Source organism: Mustela erminea, chromosome 7 (assembly GCF_009829155.1).
Source record: "Mustela erminea isolate mMusErm1 chromosome 7, mMusErm1.Pri, whole genome shotgun sequence".
Lineage (NCBI taxonomy): Eukaryota > Metazoa > Chordata > Mammalia > Carnivora > Mustelidae > Mustela > Mustela erminea.
Window position 1 is genome coordinate 121,034,325 of NC_045620.1, and position 14,366 is coordinate 121,048,690.

At 56.2% G+C, this 14,366-nt stretch overlaps 1 protein-coding gene across 1 annotated transcript in view; it reads right to left on the reverse strand.

The window, feature by feature from the left end:
* Positions 1 to 3,637: 3,637 nt before the first annotated feature.
* The window catches only part of KCNK3 (potassium two pore domain channel subfamily K member 3), a 37,888-nt gene continuing 27,159 nt past the window's right edge, over positions 3,638 to 14,366 (reverse strand). Inside the window, exon 2 of the mRNA XM_032353086.1 lies at positions 3,638 to 6,901. Coding sequence (XP_032208977.1) covers positions 5,970 to 6,901 — 932 coding nt within the window. The 3' untranslated portion in view covers positions 3,638 to 5,969. The remainder of the gene's footprint in view (positions 6,902 to 14,366) is intronic.

The window sequence follows — 14,366 nt, forward strand, 5'->3', positions numbered from 1 at the left end:
GCTTCTTTTGATCTCAAGTCTAGAGCTCTGGGCAGAGTTTGCCCAGGACTCAGGGTGAAGTGGGGAAAGTGTTCATGACCCTTTGTCTCTTCTGCTAGTGGGTTCTGTGAGCCATGTCCACCTAGGGGCTCCCTGAACCATGGGAACAGCATGGCAAGCTGTGTGGGACAAGCCGCTGGGACGGAGCACCAGCCCCGGCCCCACATGTCTGCGGCCAAGGAGATGCCCCAGCGGCTGGTGTGGCGCTCAGATGCAGAGGTCACCATGAAACGGTCCCAGTTTTCAGGACCTCCTTCTGAGCTTCAGTTCTGACAGCTGTAAAATGGGAACATTAGCCCTCACCTAAATCACAGGGTTTTCCAAAGGTCAGATGAGAGACCGTAGTGAGAGAGCTTTGTTGATGGAAAATGCCATCGAGTGGGTTCTTGGGGGTTCATGGCCAGAGAAGATCACTGAGGTCAATTCCATCACAGCCCCTGGCCTAAGGGGATGACACCACACACAAAGCTCCTCCTCTGCCGCTGGGAGACCTGGGGGGCAGGGGTCTTCTGGTGCAAGTGGGAAATTTCCAGCATCCAAATGGTTCAACCTCAGAGATTAGCAACTTTCATCTGGGGCCCTACTCGTGTGTGTGTGTGTGTGTGTGTGTGTGTGTGTGTGTGTGTGTAGGGGAGTGGAAAGTGAGCCTCTCTGGTTACTAATCCCGGCTGCATCGTTATCTTGCTTCTCGACCTTGAGCATCTCACTTCCACTCTGTGAGCCAAAATCACTTCCTCTGAAAAAGAGGAGCTGGGCCAAGGATCTTGGTGTCTCTGTGTGTGTGTGTTTGTGTGTCTTTGTGTGTGTGTGTCTTTGCAGTTTTCCAAAGGTGGTGGCGGTGCCCAAGGCTGTGTTTCAGCATCACCATCACCAAGAGGAGGGGACAGCGTCCTCTGTAGACAGCTCCTTCTGCCCCCCTACCCCCTGGGAAACGGTTTCTCAGCCTTCCAACCGGGACCTAGCTCTGGGAGTCAGAGGGGGCCCCTACTTGATGCTTCTCAGTGGAGATGGCCACAGGCGCCCTGGGTTGGGAGGCTGGCATTGCCAACATGGGCGATTTTCCTACAGAAGTTTTCCCCTGGTGTTGGCTTCCTGAGTTAAGTAGTAGGGATGTTGGGGGCTTGGCGGGGGCTCGTGCTGAGCCTGTAGAAAGATCTAGATGGTCTTCAGTGGGAGGTGGGAGGGCCTCAGGTGGGACAGGATTTCTTAGCTCCATTGGCATCCGCCATCTTTGGAGGGTGACATTTTTAGCTTCATAGTATCCCCTCTCACCAAGGTTCTGAATTAGAAATGACACGTCCTGAACAGCTCTGTGAAAGGACACACTGAGGTGGGTGAGAGCTTGGGGGCCATTGGTTCTGGGCTCAGATCCCAGCTCCGCCACCGATCCTCGGCTTGATCCTGGCAAGTGAGCTGTTCCGAGCCTTGGTTTGAGTGGACACATGATTGAGAATAACATATGTATTTTGCAAAGGTCATGGTCCTCAGTTACAGAAGGACTTAGAAGCAAAACTCCTTTTAGAATTTACTGTGTGGGAAGGACAAGCCTCTCGATGAGACAGATTTCACTCGATCGGCATGTCCCAAAGCGTGCTCTGTGAACCCAGGCTGTGCGGAGACAGCATGCAGAGGGGTCTGGTACTATGAACTAACTTGGGGAAGGCTAAGTTAAGTACAGGTAAACGGCCGTGTTTGCTGTGGGGTTTTCCTAACCTTTACTAAGCCAAGATCGCTCAGGAAGCTCCATGCGTAAATGACGTGTGCTGCATATCCCCAGATTTGTATGCCCATGGAACTCTTTTCGCACAAAGCATACCACATTTGGGACCCATTTGGGGAGGAGCTGTCATTGCACGCCTTTCTCTGTAGGCTCACAGGAAGATTCTGTGTCTATCTGAAGCTTACACAGATTAACCACATCAGCGGGGATCTTGGTATATTTATACCCCACATCCACTCTGCGGTGCTGGTTTTCTATTTTTGTTTTGCTGTATATATATTTTTTAGTGCAGGATGTCTCCGATGCTGGGCGGAAGTGAGGAGGTTGGGGATGGCATCCCATGGGGAAAAAGAGACCACGGTAGTTCTCCAGACGGTTCTGAGTCTGTAGGAGCTAAGGGCAGGGAGCTGGGGGGAGGGTCATCACCTCCATCATTCCGATCACCTTGGAAGACTGGGGTGAATGTAGCCCCTTGGGGATTCCTTCAAGTTCTGATTATTTTGCCGCTGGTGAAGAAGAAAGGAGGGCAGGTGTCAGCATATTTATGTCCCGTAAGAGCTACTTAAGAAAGTAGAAGCAACCTTGTGCTGGTCCCTGCCGACCTCAGAAATGACATCATTTCTATTGTTGCATTTAGCTTTGCTAAGAAAGACAGAGACAGCTGGGCTATGGGCAGGAAGCCCTGGCTATGGATGGGGTAGTCTTAGGTGTGGGGGAGCCAACAGGGACTAACGTCCAGTTCTGCCACAACCACGCTCAGAGCTGTGGGCCAGCCAGGAGCCCACCAGCAGGTGTGAGGAACACTGTCCCATGAAGACCAGAGAGGAGTCTGGGTGCCATCACCTCTTTCTTTGAACTCTGAACCCCCAATAAATAGGTTTCTCCCTGTATATGTCAGGTAATCCAAGTGAGTAGATGTGGGAACTTGGAGAAGTTGCCCCTACCTACCCCTCCCCCTTTATTTCCCTGGAGCATTTTGACCTGTAGGGAGCAAACCATTAGTGGACAGAGAAATCAGTTTAGTGGGTTGTGACCAGCATTTTATAACACGAACTAGAATAGAAAGTACTGGAATGCGGCATTGGCTATAGTAGGGATTAAATATTATTTCACAAAAGATAGGTAGGCAGAAAGTCATGCAGATAGATAGAAATGGGGTTGTGGTGGACAAGGTGTTACTGTGGGCCGTCCACAGTGACATCTGGAAGCTTCTGGCACCAGCTGGGAGGGCGCTTCTTCTCCCCGGATCTGTTCTGGGATCTGGGGCCCAATCCCAACTGAGTTATCCCTCTGCACCCAGAAAGAAATATACCCCGAAGACAGGTGCTTGTGATGTGTCTTCCTTTGAAAAGACATTTTTGTGTCAATCAGACCCCTAATCCCGGGAGTCCCCGCTGGTAGAGAAAAGAATCTCCACTCTGGCAGACAGGAAGCGGTCCCTGTCAGCTGGGGTGCGTCCAGCCAGACTCTGCAGGCTGCATGAGGAGTGGGAACACTGGATTTGGAATTCTCAGTCTGGTTCTAATACTGGGCCTGCCAGTCATTTCTGTGTGACTCACGGCAAGTGACTTGCCCTCTCTGGGCTTCTGTGTACTCACGTACAAGGGGACGACTGGACCAGGTGATCTGTCTTCAAAGGTCTTATCTTGCTCTCAGAGGCATTCCAGGCAGATACTGAGAAAATCTGGATCTTGGAGGAAATTACAAAAGGGACGGCAGGGTTCCCCCAGGTTTCTTCCTAAGGCCCCTGAAGCAAAGGTTTTGGTCAGCCTGAGGCGCGTCAGCTAGTTGTGTCTGTAGACCTCAGCGGGGTACATGGTCGTTCCCTGGCAGTGCCAAGGGTACATGATACAGAGGCAGCTGAGCCTGAGCCCGGTCTCCATGGACAGCATTTATTAGACGCCATTCTCAGTGTGAAGACAGATAGGCAGGAGGGGCGGAAGGGAGGCTGTGGCAGCCGTAGCCTTTGGGGTCCAGGGGCTGCCCGGGGTGGGGTGTGGGCGTGGGGGCCTTCACCCACACGTATTGCATATTCTGTGGCAGTGTGCCCAGGCATAAGGCATTGGGGAAGCAGAGAGGCTGCCTGCAGTGGGAGGGCGTGAGGGGGGAAGCAACGCTGGCCTTCCAGCTGCCTGGGAAACACCCAGCTGGAGACCGAGCAGTCTGCCGTGCTCTGTGGAGGACCCTGGGCCTCCTTCCTCACCATCTCCCTGCGACTTTGGTTGTGGCTCCCTCGGGACTGACGGGACAGGACCCCTCGAGGGCAGGGTCACACACAGGACAGAGGCAGCCAACACTGCCCCGCACCCCCACACAGAGACACAGAGGGCACCCCGGGGCCCGGGCCTTCTTCTCCTTGGCACTTGGGCAGCCAGCCAGCAACTCCACACAGAGACAGGACTCACACACAGGCTAGACTGCTCCTCTCTCGGGGTTCCCAAAGGCTGGAACCCGTGGCAGGGGTTTGGCTAAGGCCAAGTGCCCTGTGGGTCCCCCACTCCTGCTTCCCCGAATACCTGGGCTGATCTTGCTCAGCCGTGGTGGAGGGCTGACACGGGCACAACACGGGGGGGCAGTCTTGAATGGGAAGAGGCGCCCCTGCCCACCCCTTGAGGCTGCCCGGAGACATGGGGCCAACTCTAGCTATGGACCCAACAGTGGCGTCTAGGGCCTCACCTCCCTCTGCAGCTCTGCGCCCGAGGTTTCTGGATGCAGGCGGGGTAGGCAGTAGGCCCGCCAGGTCCAAACTCCCTACCTGGAAGGGGCGGTCCTTGCTACAGCCTTAATTTATCTCCACTACCTGGGACACAGGCACCAGTACCAGCTGCGCAGCCAGGGATGATGTCCCAGTAGGATGCGCCTAACATTTCTAGCTCATTCTGCCCCATTCCCCAACTCCCACAGGCCTGGCTCCTAGCCTTTCTTCCATGAGCCTCAGGCCTGCTTCTTGGTCTGTAAGCAGGCAGTCCAGGAACTGAGGGCTCCTATCCAGCCTCAGGGGCCCATTCAGAAGGCCTGCCTTCTGCCAGGTCGCATAGAGTGTGGGGAGGGGTGTCGCAGCCCTGACACCAGCTCCATCCTGAGGTCTGGTTCTGGTTGAAGCCCCAGGGGCTCATACAATGCCTGGGTGCGCTAGGCAGGAGCCTCGCTTTCAGCAGCCGGCAGAGGAGTCCGAAGGAAAGGGAGCCGAGGCTCAGAACAAGCAGCCTGGATTCTCGTTCCCTTGGGCCTCTTGCCATCTGTGTCACCCTGGGCAAGGCAAGTCGCCTGTCTGGGTGTCCGTGTCATCTGTGAAATGGGGGTGAGAACTCCTGCCCTGATGATCTAACCAGGGCGCTGTGAGAATGAATGAGTAGTCAGGACAGGGTGTTCAAAGGCTGAAACTCATTCTGCAGATTGAAGAGCTGGTCGTCGTCAGTAGTGTCTGGGGACAGCGAGGGTGAAGTGTCCTGTTTGATTCTAAGGGCAGTGTCTGAGGCTGCACTTGTCTTAGCCCGATGTGGTTGGAAGCCAGTGAACTCTCATCCACCACCCTGCAGACTGGGGGTGGGGGCTCTCCTTCCCCTCCCTTCCCTGTCCCTCCTACAGCCTGCCTGTTCTTGTTTCAGTCTGCCTGCCTTCTGGGGACTAGCTCTAGGGACTGCTGGGTTTCCACTTTCTCCATTAACTGCAAAGCCATGCAAAACAACACAAAAGGTAGTGGGAGGTTGGGAGACACAGCTGGGGATGAGGATGGGGAGTGGGGCTGAGTGGGGGTGACCTGAACAAAGACACCCTGGCCTTTGAAGCCTCGGGAAGGTAGGAGACCTGGCAGGACAGAGGTATAAATAGAGATGCAAACTTACACGGAACACGAAGTTCCCTCCGGATGGAGGAGGTCGGTGGGGGGGTAGTCTGGGTACCAGCAGGGCCTCTGAGAACTGGGGAGCTCCTTAGATTTCCAGAGGGATGGGAGGCTCCCAGCTTCTCCCTTCCCTCCCCCACCCCCCACCCCCCACCTTTCACATTTCTTGGAATTTGCAGGGCACGGATGTCCGGAGACATCCTCAGAGCCCGGGCTCCTGCCAGCTGGTGCGCGAGCAGGCACAGTTGGAGATGGGGGTACGGGGGGGGGGGGAGGGTGTGAGGGGTGTGGGGAGAATCCCATGGGGCCTCCTCCCGCCCCCCGCCCCCCGCCACTCCCAGGCGCTCCAGGCCCCCGCGGGGGCGTTCACACGGAGCTCCTGCGCTTCATGAGGCCGCGGAAGGTGGACAGGCTGTGCAGGCCCGTGGACACGGAGCTGATGGCCGAGCGCTGCGCCCCGCTGCACAGGCAGCGGTGTGAGGGCGTGTCGCTGTAGCGGCCGCCCCCTCCGGGCGACGAGTGGCTCTGCTCGACGCACGTGTCGGACGTGGAGAGGTCCCGCGGGATGATCATGGGGATGGAGTACTGCAGCTTCTCGCGGCTCTTGTACCAGAGGCACGAGCACATGGACTGGAAGTGCAGCACCTCGGCGTACACGTTGCGGAAGCCGCCGCCGCCGCCGCCCCCGGCCGCGGCAGTGGACGAGGCGGTGTCCGTGGTGTGCGCGCTGCCGCCCGCGCCCGCGCCCCCGCCGCCCCCGCCGCCCCCGCCCGCCTGCCCGTTGCGCGTGAGCAGCGCGCGGTGCTCGGCGTCGCGCTTCTCGTCCTCGGCGTTCATGGTCATGAAGCGCAGCACCACGAGGTTGAGGAAGGCGCCGATGACCGTGAGGCCCGTGAGGATGTACACGAAGCTGAAGGCCACGTACTGCGGCTGCGTCTGCAGCGCCTGGTCCTTCTGCAGCGCCACGTAGTCGCCGAAGCCGATGGTGGTGAGCGTGATGAAGCAGTAGTAGTAGGCCTGGAAGAAGGTCCAGTGTTCGTAGTAGGAGAAGGCGGCGGCGCCGATGCACAGCGTGCTAATGCAGGAGAAGAAGCCAATGAGCACCATGTTGGCCATGGACACGTCGGCGCGCCGCATGCCCAGCCCCCTCTTGGCGCGGTGCAGCAGGTACTTCACGAAGGTGTTGATGCGCTCGCCCAGGCTCTGGAACATGACGAGTGTGAGCGGGATGCCCAGCAGTGCGTAGAACATGCAGAACACCTTGCCGCCATCGGTGCTGGGCGCCGCGTGGCCATAGCCTGGGGGAGGGTAGGGGAAGAGGAGAGAAAGCACTGCGCTGCGGGGCTGCTCTTCCAGAAAGCCTGCCCCCCTCCCTGAGATCTCTGCCCTCCACATCCCCGGCTTTGCAGATTCAGACCTCTCCTTCTAGCAGGAGAGAAGACAGCACACACTTAGGGTGCATCTTTGACCCGGTATGCTCTTGGTAGGGTAGGTAGGAAGGAAGAAGGAAACAGGCAGGGTTAAGTGACTTTTCCAAGGTCACAGCCTTTGGAAGTAGAGCAGCCCACTTTTGAACTAGAGTCTGTTTGGCTTCAAAGACCTAGCTTTGCTAAATGTAGAGAAGGAGATGACACATAGAGCTGAGGGAGGCAGCAGGGAGAATGTGAAGGGTGCCGGCAGGTCATCTGGGAAGCGTGGGTTCTAGTTCAGTGTCTGTGGGCTTTTGACCTGTTCCTTGTCCTCTCGGGGCCTCAGTTTCCTTGACTGTAGTGGATGCAGGTAGGATATGCCGTGATTCAGTGTGGAGGGAGGGAAACTGAGGCATGGATGGCTCCTTAATCACTTCCCTGCTTCCAGACAAAGCTTATGAGGGGTAGCTGGCAACGGGGGCCCTCCTGTCTCCATGAGGCATCTGGTCGACCCATGTTGGGGGTCCACGGGGACATTGCCTCTCTACTAGCTGGATGAATGGTTCTCCAGGGTCTTCATCAGCCCCCAGTCTGGAGCCCTGGGGTCATCCTCTGGGCCTGGCCCTGAAGTAGGGTCTGTCCTCATGGAGAGGTGACATTGCCCTTGTTAAAGCAGGGGCCTTGCCTGTCCTTCCAGGTGGTACTGTCACCAGCCAGACAAAACAAACCCCTTGTCTCCTCCACACTGCCCAAAGCCCTCACTGAGCCCAGGGCCAGGCAGAGACAAAGCCTCTCTCTGAGCCAACCGTCAAATGGCCTTAAGTCAGGAGTTGTGTCTGGAGACCTGGAGGGGAAAGACACTAGATGGGAACTCAGAAGCCCTAGGCACAAGTTCTGGCCCTGTCATTAGTAGCTGTGTGACCTGGGGCTAATTACTCAGCCTCTCTGAGCATGTTTCCTCATTTGTAAAATAAGGTCTGCTGGTCCTGGACTTTCTTTTTTCACTGGGATGTTAAGATATTTATTACTTTTATTAATAGTATTATTATAATAAAATAATCTTGGTTGGCAGGATTTCCAATTCTTCCTCCTCTCGAAGCCTTATAAAAAATGTAACCAAATGCTTTTTCCATGCAGCTGTCCAGGATTCCTCACTGGAAAGGATCTTCTCTGCTTTGAGTGGCACTGAGAATGTTCAGCTTTGAACCCCAGGGCCAATATTACCACCATCCCTGCTCTGTCCCTTAGGTCCCCCAACTACATATGTACAGCTAAACACTGGCTTGGGGTGGCAGGGTGGGCACGGCTGTACCTTGTCATGCTTCTCGCAAGCTTCCCCTCCCATTGCCCGTCACGCCCATGGAGTATGCCCAAAATATGTGGACAGCAAGGTAGGGTACCCTGTGCTTTGACGTCTGATCTGAATTCAACTCCTGAATCTGCCATGGACTGTTTTTGGTTTTGTTTTGTTTTTTAAAAACCTCTGTGAGCCTTAGTTTCCACATGTGTAAAATGGGGCTAATAAGTAGAACCTGCCTCCCAGGGCTTTTTTTTTTCTCCCAGGGAGAAATAAATGAGATAATGTGTATAATGCGCTAAGCCTGGAGTCTGGTACATATCAAATGCTCAGTAATGGCTCACGATATTTAGCATTAAATGAAGTGGCAGATTTCCCTTTCTTTTCCAGGCTGGGGGGCAGCTCACTTCCAGTCAAGTTGGCATCTCTAACAGCCCAAGGCCATTTGAATCCTCAACCTCAGGGAGACCTGGGGATAGCTGCCTGGAGTGTGTGAGGCTGTGGGTTGTGCTTAGAATGGGCTCCCCTGCTCCCTAACAGGCCACAGAGCTGGTTGACTGTGTCATTCTGTGCCAGGGGCCTGGAGAGCTGAGCCGTTGAGCCTCCATGCCTGGCCTGTCTGCGTCCCAGCAGGGTGAGAACAGATTGTGCCCGCCAGCCCGGCCACGGCAGCCAGACCACAACTCACCTCGACAGCTGGGCAGGCCCTGAGCCAGAGCTGCTTCTCATCCTGTCCTTTCCTGTCCCCTGGGGCCGGCACTGCCCTGGGTGTGGGGGAGGGTGCAGCACTGTGGATGGGTCCCGACAGGGACTGGGTAGCTCAGGCCCAGCCCTGGCTTGACCACGTACTGCCTGTGTGAACTTGGGCAAATCCATTTCCCTCCCTGGACCTCTTTTGCCTTGTCTGCACTCCGGGGGACAGGGAGTGGTTTGAGCTACTGCTGTTATACCCAGCCTGGGTGCCTGGGAACAGCGCCGTCGGAGGAGGGCAAGGGGAGACTGGAGCGGCAGGTATTTCAGAAACTGCAGGGTTTGTGTCGAAGCAGTGGTGACGGGATTTCATAGGAAAAGGCCACCTGAGAGTGTGGTCTGGGGGTAGGGTTGCCTCTGTGGGGTCAGTGACACAGAGGAGAAAGACCCCCTCTCGCTGTCACCACCACCTCGCCCTCTGAGGAAGTCTCTGACTTCTCTTGGAGCTGCTGTCCTTTAGGGAAACCCAGCGTCTGCAGGCCAGGTGCACCACAGCTGCCCGCAAGGTCCCCCGGCTGCAGAGGGGACCTGGACTGAGCGCCGCCCCTGTCCCAGCAGACATGAGGCGACCTTCTTCCCCTGGGCCTGTCTGCACACGGCGACTTCCCTGCCTCTGCTGGCTCCCATCCTGAGTGCCCCTGCGTTTCCCCCAGCTCCCAGCTGGAAGAGACACCTCCTTCTCCTGCCTGCCCCCTGGCGGTGTTCAAAGCAGTACAGCCAGGCTTACCCAAAGGCGCTTATTGAGCCGGAGCTCTACCCGACAGCTCTACCTCTGCCTCCCGTCTAGGGTGGCCCCAGGCTGGATGTGCCTCACCCTTGGGGTCAGAGGCCCCCCACCCTGGGCCCACCCTCCCTCCCTACCACAGATTGAGGCTTAAGATCTTATCCTTCAGATGCATTTTAAACTTTAATCCTGAAAAACTTCCACAAGGCCATTATTATGACTATCTCTGTTTTATAGCTGAAAAGGGCTGGAAAGGCCTTGTGAGTCGGCCAAGGCCTCTAAGACTTTCTGACTCATCACTCATTCCGGAGCCTCAGAGCCCATCCATCACGCAGGAAGGGTGACCAGGACGGGAAACTGAGGCCCCAAGAGGAGAGCCCTCCCCTCAGAGCCTCATCTTTGGGCACTGCCCCGAGCCGGAAGTGACACAAGCAGCAACAGGAGTGCGGTCCCAGGAGACCAGATGCGTCTGCAAGTACCTGGCTCAGCGTCAGTGCGCTCCCGTCCCTTCAGCGGTTCCCTTGTCACTGGGTGAAAGGGCAAGGGAGCTGTGAGGACCTGCTGACGTGGGCGCCCAGCTGGGAGGGGTGCCAGCTGGGGTAAAGCCAGTCCCGGGGGGCCAAGGAACTTCTGGGAAGTAACTGGGAGTTTGGCAAGGCCCGTCTGCCTGCCAGCAGGCCCGCCGCCTGCCTGGGCCTTGCCCACATTGGCCGTGGGTTTACGAGAGAGGGGCCAAAGGTGGTCTCCGCCTTCTCCTTGGTGTCCAGCTCTGCGAGGCTTCGGGCGAGGGGCTCTGTCTGTCCTTGTGTGTCACCCTGTTCTGGGGCTGAGTCCCTGAGAACCCTCCCTCCCAGGACCTGATGGACTGACCAGCCAGAACTCATGGCCCAACCACAAGACTCTAACCACTGCCTCTCAGAGCTCTGGCCTGGGCTGTCCCTTTCCCCTCATCTCCCAGCCACCCTCCCTGAATCCTCAGACATATGGGATCTTAGAGCCAGGAAAGTGCTTCGTGATCCTATGACCCACTCCTTCTGTTGTATAGATGAGGACCTAGAGGCCCAGAGAGGGAAAGTGAGCTGCTCCAGGTCACACACGCAATGAATGGCAGAGCCAGACTGTACCCGAGGGTCCTCAGTTCCAAACTCAAAGCTCTGTCCTCTGCCCTGTGGCTCAATGTGACCAAGGTTGACTTGTTCATTCAACAAGGGCCGAGCAGCACCCACTTGCAAGCAACTCAGCTAAGAGATGGTTCTGGAACCTGGCCGGAGGCATAGGATTAACCTGGGGAAGATAGGTGGCTAGTCATATTAATTAATTATGTGGTCAGACATAAATACGAATTATGGATATTTGGGGCAACAGGAAAATGAGAGGTGGGCAGGAAGCTCTGGGCCACAGTTTCTCTGTTTTCCTCCTAATATCACCAAGGAGCTCAAAAACTGGCCAAAGCTGTCTTCTGGGGAGATGCAGAGGGTTAGGGGCCCAGCCCCTGCCCCTTAATGGATTTTTCTCTCTCGGTGGCCAATTTCCTTCTAGTCAAAGCACAGATAGCTAGCCTGAATCCTTGGTGATGGCCTTTGCTAGACTGGGTTCAGCTGGCCATTCCCCACTGACTTCCCGTGCCCCCTAGTCTGAGTGCCTGCCTCTTTCCCCTGGCCTAGTCGGCTACAAAGCTAGAACTCTGGCCACAGCCTTGGGCAGAGAAAAAAAGCACAGAGCTATGGAGCAGGAGATCTGGGCATCTGACCTGACCCTGGCCATAACCAGTTTTGTGTCTTGAGCAAGTCCTTTACCCTCCCTGGGCCTCAATCTCCCTCCTCTGTGACATGCAGGATAGGGCAAAGATAAAAGGTTCCCATCATTTTCCCTGCTATGGATGCCCTTCTGTGATTTCTTTCTATTAACCCACCCATTTGTAGAATCTACATTTTGAGAGACGTAATTTATGAAGAACGAGGTGTTGATCAGTGCCGCGTAGTTGCTGCATAGAACAGAACAGGCACTGGATAGATAATTGTGAAAGCAAGAATTCATTCTTTCCCCATGAAAATGAATTAAGAGCAGCCCTGCCAATCAGAACTTCTGATTAGCATGGGCTAACTGAATCTAGAGACTGAATTAAGTTACTCTTATGCTTTTGAAGTACTGAAAATAGATTATTTCTATTTTCTTCAGGGGATCTCAGCAGTTTAGGGATGCATGTGACCGCACAGAGCGGGTGAGTAGCTCATCTTCTAGGGCCTTGGTCTCCTCTTGGCAAGCTGGGAACCATGACCCACAGACCTCACAGAGTTGCTGTGGGCATTTGAGGTGTTGGCAGACTTAGATGCTTAGGGCATTAGCATCCATGAATATTAATTATAAGTATGAATATTTTGGGGGAACATCAAGATGAGATGGTCTTTAAAGTTCCTTTCAGCACCAGCAGTCTGATTCGTGTTTCCCAAAGTTGATTTCCTGGAACACCAGTTCCATGGACTGCTCCTAACTGTTGGATGAGAGGAGGGTTGCTGGGTTCAATTAAATGGGAGGAACGCTGAATTTAAGAGATTTTTCTTCATTGGATTTAAGTGTCGACTGTATCAGAGCCACACTCGGGCTAGGGCACGAGGCAGGTCAGAGTTGGGGGAATGGGCTAAGGTTTCCCACTTATTTGACCTTTGAGCACTTTCTTTACAGTGCATGTAGCTGGACACGTGTTCCTAGAACATGGTTTGGGAACGGCTTGTCTGTAGCATCAAGATCTCTAAGGTCTTCTCTCGAGGTCTCTGACTTTGAGAGTCTCAGATGTCCTGTCTCTGACTGGCCCACCCCTTCTGTAGATTAGAAACACACAGTCCTTGGCAATGCTTGGCTGCAACCCGTTTCCTGGTTCCCCGTAGACCTAGTTATCTAATGTAAATACGGGCACCAGCCAGGCTAATGTTTGCCCTGAGGGAAGATGGATCAGACCTGTGGCCCGAGGCACCCAAAGACGGTGAACTTGGGGCCAAGCCGGGCTTGTGCAAAGGTGGACACGGGGAGGGGGCCTGCCCTTGGAGCTGCCTGGGCCTGGTGGGGCAGCCAGAGAGAAGTGGGGTAGGGGTGTTGAGGAAGACACAGGCAGCTCCAGGGGACCAGCTGCAAGACACAGGTGCCCCCAGAGGGTAGCTGGGCTCTCCTGTGGGGCCTGCAGAGGGCATTCAGGACTGAGACCTTGGGTCCCCTCAGAAAGGCCCACTGAGCACCCCGCCTCCTCAGGGGCCTCAGGCAGACAGGGAGCCGCCCCCTTGGTCTGGAGATGGCTGCATTGTGGAGCCAGGAAGTGGGACAGGAGGCTCCAGGGGAGTCTAATTGGTGTGTTAAAGGAGATGAGGCGGAAGGAAGCTGGCAGGATCGACCAGGCCCTTGGAAGGAGGGAGGAGGCTGCCAGGCTTCGGGGAGAAGGGGAGGAGAAGCAGGCCTTCTCCTCTAACCTCATGGTCCAGCTCTGACAACACCTTTCCCAGAACCTTCCGGTGTCTTTCCTAGTGCTGGAGACTCTGCTCCCCCTCGCCTGGCCGCAGCACCCGGCTCTCAGGTCTAAAGAGAAAGTCTGCAGGGCTCTGAGCTCCCAGGGGGTCGGCAAGTCCCCTCAGCGACCAGTGCAAGGCCTCGTGGGAACCGCTGCCGGAAAATGCCATTCAGCCCAGAAGGTTACGAAGTCTGGGGTGCAGAGTTCAGGAGAGGAGCCTCCCCTTAGACACTCAGCGGGGTGGGGGGGGGGGTAGGTGGCCTTGGCAGGAAGGCCTTTAGTGACTCACACCTCCTGTCCTTCCTGTGGCCCCAGGCCCCTGCAAAGTGAGGTCAGCTTCAGGGCACCAGAAGGAATCCCCCTGCCCTAGACCTGGCCAAGACCTGAGTAAGGCCTGAGAAACCACCAGGGCCTCACAGAGCTGGGGTGGGGGGAGGGACCAGTGTGCACCACTGGGTCTGGAGTTTGTCCCCTCCGTGCTAGCGCTCCCAGCAAGGACAGCTTGGCAGCCCCGAACCCTCCCTCCCTCCATCCCGAGCCCTTTCCAAGGCCTCTTTCCCATCTTCCCAGCTCCTCTTTCGGCTCTTTTCCCCATTCCCCCCTGGCAGGTGCTCTCCCTGCCCCTGCTTTCCCAGCCACGTTTGGCACGCGGAGGCCCACTGCTCTCTCCTCTCTCCCTTTCAGCTCTACCCCATCCACATGGACCTCACTGCTATGATTCAGGGTCCCCCGGAGTACAATAGCCCCTACCACTCCCATCCCCCACCCTCCCCAGGCCCACGTGGGATTAGGGGGAGCTGAGGGGGAGGGTGCTGGTGTCATGGAAAATCCCTGCGGCAGCCAAGGTCAGTGTTTGCAGACACAGCCTGGCCTGGAGCCAGGCCTGCCTCCCCGGCCAGCTCCCTCCGGCCTACCCCAGAGGCTGGCTTTGCATGGGGACCCTCGGAGGCACCCCAGAGCTGCTCTGGGTGCTTGGGGCCTGCAGGGCCGATCAGTCCTGAAGGGCGCAAGACTACGTAGTTCAACCCACTCATTTTATGGATGAGTAGACTGAGGCCCCGAGAGGGACAGGGACCAGGACATCGCA